The sequence below is a fragment of the Thunnus maccoyii genome, chromosome 1, assembly GCF_910596095.1.
Source record: "Thunnus maccoyii chromosome 1, fThuMac1.1, whole genome shotgun sequence".
NCBI lineage: Eukaryota > Metazoa > Chordata > Actinopteri > Scombriformes > Scombridae > Thunnus > Thunnus maccoyii.
In genome coordinates this window covers 32,686,127-32,692,234 of record NC_056533.1, presented here as the reverse complement: position 1 = coordinate 32,692,234, position 6,108 = coordinate 32,686,127, and the positions used below count along the sequence as shown (strand labels likewise).

The 6,108-nt window shown below is 37.6% G+C and overlaps 1 protein-coding gene across 1 annotated transcript; it reads left to right on the top strand.

Annotated features, from left to right (window-relative positions):
• The first annotated feature begins 2,055 nt into the window (after positions 1–2,055).
• On the top strand, positions 2,056–3,664 carry cdkn1ca (cyclin-dependent kinase inhibitor 1Ca). Its single transcript, XM_042416022.1, has 2 exons — positions 2,056–2,998; positions 3,113–3,664. The coding sequence occupies exons 1-2, from the start codon at positions 2,587–2,589 to the stop codon at positions 3,211–3,213; spliced, it is 513 nt and encodes a 170-aa protein (XP_042271956.1). The 5' UTR covers positions 2,056–2,586; the 3' UTR covers positions 3,214–3,664.
• The last annotated feature ends 2,444 nt before the right edge of the window (positions 3,665–6,108 follow it).

Sequence of the window (6,108 nt, the reverse complement as noted above, 5' to 3'; positions counted from 1 at the left end):
ACATGGCTCTCATCAGCAACACATACTTCCTACCTAATGAAACACTGTTACTGATCAAGAGGAAAGCTGCATATTTATTTTCTACATATTTTGGCATGATCATGTGCAACTAAAGAATCATACAAAGTCCACATTTCAAAAAGCTAATAGGTGTAATTTTTCCTGTTTGCTTCAGCATTGTTCAATACAGTTCAATAATATATTATATATTATATGAAAATGCTTCATTAAAACATATTGGTTATAATAGTAGTGACTTCTATTACTTTTTTTGTCTGCTCATTCATCATTATAGCACAAAGAATTAGAGAACCACAAGTTTTCCTGGGCGAGTATCTCAGTCTTAATGTAGCTCAATATGTAAACCTTTCTTTTTCAATTTGGGCATTTCGTTATGAAATTGCGTCGGAGGAAAGCAGAACTTGAATAAAAATGAGAAAACTCCCGCACACTGTCTCTCTTACTGCTGGAATAATTTATTAGTTTATGCTGTTTCAGTCTGTTTGAGCTTCATAAGGTATACAGGGAAGCATCACAAGAGTTTCATATACCACAGAAATTAGTTCAACTAGTGAATGAAACATCTTGAGCAAACACATTGATATCCAGGTTTGTAAGTAAAGAAAACATCATACTAAAGATTGGAAAGGGGTTGAAAAATGACAAAATGCAAATTAATCAAATCTTATAATGTTATCATATATAAAACATCACAGCAACATCCATATTACTCCAAACATTTCTTTACGAAAAAGGTACAGTGAAGCTGTGTGTCTAGTCAATGGACAGTGGAGGCAAAGCTTAGAGAAGCAGGCTTGAGCCTGGAAGGTCGCCGGTTTAATCAGCAGGATCACTCTGGGTGGGAAAGTGAAAAGCCCCTTCCCTCATTACCTCTGCTGAGTTTCCCCGGCTGCTTCAATGGAGCTGCTCACTGGCTGCCGGATCAGACTGCAGCTTTATAGGCCAGCTTCCTGCTATGAATGTGAGTAAGAGCAGGATGATCTCAGCAAAACTTCTCTGAATAAATGAAGGTTAAAAAGAGCAAGCTACCAAACAAAATGTTAAATCAAGTAGAAATTATAATATGAATTACGAGGTAAGCAAACAGAACTGGGTTTCTAAAGCATATTTAAAAAACAGAACTCTAATGTGAGAGGAAATCTCTTATTTTCAATACTGTATTGCCTTTTTATTTACTCCACCAAGTCTTAAATAATATCTCATCCCCTGATTTGAACAAGTTTTCATTTTGGACCATATACTTACTTTAATCTCATTTTGGCCACAAGACTTCCTCTCTAGCTGGCAGGCAGCAATGCCAGTAGTGGCTACTCACTTTTCCCTAGTGGCTAAATTTCACTGCTTCATCCAGAGAAATGGTAACACTTTATAATACGGGTACAAATAATGCTTAACTAAAGCATGAGTCCTGATGATTTAATTCATGAATTAATGCAGGGTGTATCATGAATTTCTGTTGCTGACCATTAGCAATTGATCAAATCACCACGACTTTATGTGATTAGTTTACACTTAAAAGATAGTCAATGAATAAATCTAAATTCAGTTACTTCATACATTAATTGTCAGTTACTGGGGGTATAATATTAAAATTATATATACAACTTGATCATGTACAATATATCTGTCTAGTGGTCTGGAATAAAGACCATTGAGTCATGCACTAACATGTAGATGTTTGACCAGTGTGCCTTTTACTATACCTGGAATTCAACTACTTTGGTGATATATCAATTAGGCTGTATTCAGACCATATCAGAGGGTGCGGTCCACCGCTGCAGGGCTGAGCTGACGTTTTGTGGGGGTGTGGGCTTGTTTATTTGTACTCTAGAACTTAACCGATGTGAAAGAAACAGATAATAACGTGTGATGTGTGAAGTAACTTTGAATTGACATTCATTAACTGACTACCTATAAAGTCTTAACTAATTGCCTGAGGGCATTTGTTAATGGTGAGCAACAGGAATTCATGATACATCCTGCATTAATTCATACATTAAATCATCATGACTCATGCATTAGTTAAGCATTACTTCAGTATACAGTGTGAGTTGTATCCTTGTTATAAAGTGTTACCAGAAAAACAGCTGCAAGGTCGAGGTTTTTAGGATCCCATGTTGTTTTGCTCTTTCTAAGAATTTGCAACCATTCAAATTGAAAGAAAGATAAACTGTCACAGTGACGAGATTTCTAGAAATTCTCAGGACATTAACACATCACAGCAGATAGAAGGGCACGTTTTTATCTGAAGTAAATAATGACCGTTAAGATGTTTGGGACGGACTTTATCACACTCAGGCTATTTGCATGGGACAAGAGTCTTCTATTGATGGTCTTTGTGAGCTCCACACAATGAATGGATATCTCCCCCTCCTCTCATGCGCCAATTCAGAGAGTTTCAACCAATCAGCAGCCTCTGCTCATTGTGTACAAACAGAGCACCGTGCGCCCTGCAGTCCTTAAATCTCCCCGCAGCTCTGTGATGACCAGGAGAGACCAGAGGGAGACAGCCAACAGCAGCTTCCCCTTAAACTACACCAAAAGTCCATTAGGAGCATTTGGAGGATGAATCCCATCAGGCGCAGAGAGTCGGTGTGTAGGAGTCTGTTTGGCCCAGTGGACCACGACCAGCTGCGCCGAGACTTGAAGCTGAAGCTGAAGGAAATCACTGAGCAGGACAGCCGCCGCTGGAACTTCAACTTCCAGACTGACACGCCACTGCCTGGCAGGTTTCAGTGGGAGGAAATCCCCGCACACTGCGCTGCTGCTCTCTACCAGGAGTCCGAGGAGATGCAGGACGCAGCTGTCTGTTCTCCAGACACTGAAGGTGATGACAGGCTGGGCGCAGCGACCAACCAGGAGAACTGCCCCAGTATCTCCAACACACCCAAGTGTCCCGCTGAAGTGACGCCCGTCCGGAGGAAGAGGAGGCTCTCAAAGCCGGCAGTCAAGCCCAGAAGCAATACACGAATTACAGGTAAGGAACAAGTCAGACACAGATTCATAAAGAGTTAATTAGTTCGTGTAATCCACGTTGATTCAGTAATAATTAATTGAATTAACATTTCCTTTTTTTTCTTTTTCTTGGCAGATTTCTTCGTAAAGAGAAGAAGGACTTCAGAAACAAAGAGCGTCCTGAATCCTTTTCTCACAAGTTCCAGTGAAGCAGCTCTGTGCAAAACAATAAGATGAACATGCTGAAAATGGACTATTTACATTTCTATACATACATTTCCATGGACTGGACCATGGTCTAATTTGCTGCACCAAATGGATTTTATTTTATTTTATTTTATTTTATTTCACTTATTTTATGTTCATTTAATTTTATTTTATCATCAATTTTGGCATTTGTGCCAAATTTGTGTGGAAGTTTGAGTTATTTATTTGATTCTATTTATGGACACTTTTATTTAACATTTGTTTTTGTTTTTCATCAGTATTGTTTTGTTTTGTGAGACTGAATATACATTTTCGTTTCTGTATGTTTCATCTCTTTGTCAGCTGTTTACCTTGTTAGTGAATTCTTGTAATATACTGAGCTGCTGCTGTTAACTGTATAGAAAACAACTATTTTGTTCTCGTCATGTTTGCCTAAAGTTAACTGAGATTCAGAACAAATGAGCGTGTACATGTCTATAAATGTTGCAGTTTTAATAAACTGTTATATGACTGACACTAACTGCACTTCTGATTGAGTGATTGTGACATTTTCCGCTGTCTGCTTGGGGAAATATACTTTTGCACAACAACATTTTTCATATACAGACAAAAACATAACAATCCACTGTCCAAATGAATTTGTTGACAAATGTTAATTCAGTGAGTTATTTGCACCCAGCACGTCAACCCTGCTTATTCAGTCAATGTGTAGAGCACTCACAGCACTGTAATTTTGTTCCAAAGGACTCTATCTTCAGTTAATTGTGACACAGTTGTTCAGAGAACATCAATCTACAACCAGTACCTCACAAAGCTGAGTCCAGACTTGTTTATGTAAAGCTTTCATGTGAGCTGCAGCCCATAGATAGTATGCAAAAAAACACAGTTTTTTTAATTTACTAAGATAATGTTTAAATGACAACATGTCTGTTTTCGCTGTGTGTTTGCCTGAAGCAAATTTAATTCTGGAAGAAATCCTCGCAGCAAACAGATTTCAAGCTTTCTAATCCCATGCTGTCAAACCACATGTCAGCTTTGTATGTTCAACACGGCAACAGTTTTTTCTTAGAATGTTCACCTGCAGTTTTAGGTATTAAAAGTACAAAAACACTCAATCTAAAAGCTGCTGTGATAACTTTATGGCATAAAAAACTCACTCTGGAGTTCTATAATTGCAGACACTTAGGTTTCAGATGACTAGTTTTTCAATATGACCGCAATCTTATGAAAAAGTACATCTTTGGTTTTATGCTGACTTTATGGCAACTACAGATGACTTAGCTAATAATAACTGTCTCTCTAAAGTTGTGGAAAAATCAATTCAAGTTGCGAGTTGGCAATCGAAAGAAGAAAAAAAAAACGTTTTAAAGTAATTGCATTTTCTGGCTTGTATTATGAGATGTTTCATAATCACAATTATAAGGACTGTGCTGTCAGGCTTAAAATTATATCCGTTAATAAGAACTGTAACTGCCACATTAGCCCATTAGAAAGGTCACATCCCACAGAAAGCATATTCACTCCCACAGTGTTGGGGCTTCAGCTCTAAAGAATTTCAAGCGACCATCTGGCCGGAGAGCAGGACAATGGCCACAAAGCAGAGTGTGCCATCTATTTCACCTGCAAATCAGCCTTTGGAGCTCTTCAACCCCCCAGATCTTTCCTCAACTTTTCTCTTTTCACTTGGGCCCTTTTCATAGTCAAAGCAGCTATTATCATTGACATGTGCCCAAACCAATTCTACTAATGTTTATTCTCACTTTGGCTCATGTTTATTCGTGTGCCACCTTCGCAAGAACACTGCATTTATATTTACATACATGCACAAAAGAAAGAGCAAACATCAGATTTACATTTTCAACTATCTAAAGACTAAGGATGACCATGTTAACTATTATTATTTCTGCACTGGTGATCTTATGATCTTAGATCTACAGTCAAACTGTCCCATGGGTCCAAAGGGTCCCATGGGTTCCCAGTTTCCCACCCACTACCTTAATTAAACTCCCTCAGCAATTTATACTACAAGCTGCTCAGTACATCACCAGCAAATAAATCCTACATTAACAATTAATACTGCAGTGACTGTGTTAGCTGATATTACAATAATATTGCAGAATGTATGTTACACTCAGCCGTGGAAACAGCGTTAAACCTCAAGATTATAGCTTTTTTTTATCAGGCTTTGATCCAATTGTCAAAAATAATCAGATTTTCAATATGGAAATTGCAGGGAAGGAAGCCATCTAAGTGTAGTTTGGCTGTTCTTTGACATATATATCCAGTCAAGTACCAGTCAATGGCCTTATGTATAAGGCATTCAGGAATCAGGGATCCAAAAGTTTGGAGGATTTAAGTGAAACCCATCAAAAAGCATTAAAAATGGTCCACACAGTTGCATCTTTGTACATTTATAGCTTAATAGCATCTTAGTCATCATCTGGAGTTACCCTACCTACTACTGATGAAGTGATGAAGAAGTGTAGTTTATGTATGACAGTATGCTGAACTACTACTGTATAACTTTTCTTTTTCCAGTATGTTTGTTCCTTTTTTTTAACATGTTTTCTCTTTTGTTTCTTTGTTTTATGTGTAAAAAAATATTAAAACCAATACATTTATTCAAGCAAAAGAAAAAAAATAGCATCTTTGTAAATTGTAGCCTTATATCCAAATATTTTTACATTAACTAATCAATGATGCATCTAAGGCAATTTAGTTTTACTGTTGTTTAGATGGATGGATACTCCTCATTGTTTATTGTTTATGACTGCTGTAATGATTTCCTGTCCCAATACCCCAGATAGCACTAATTACCTCAAAAAAAAAAAAAAAAGTTTTCAAACCTCCACACCCTAATGAAACTCTCCCCTCACCCACCTCCTGATCAACACAAAGGCCAACCACACTCAGCACACTTTAGGA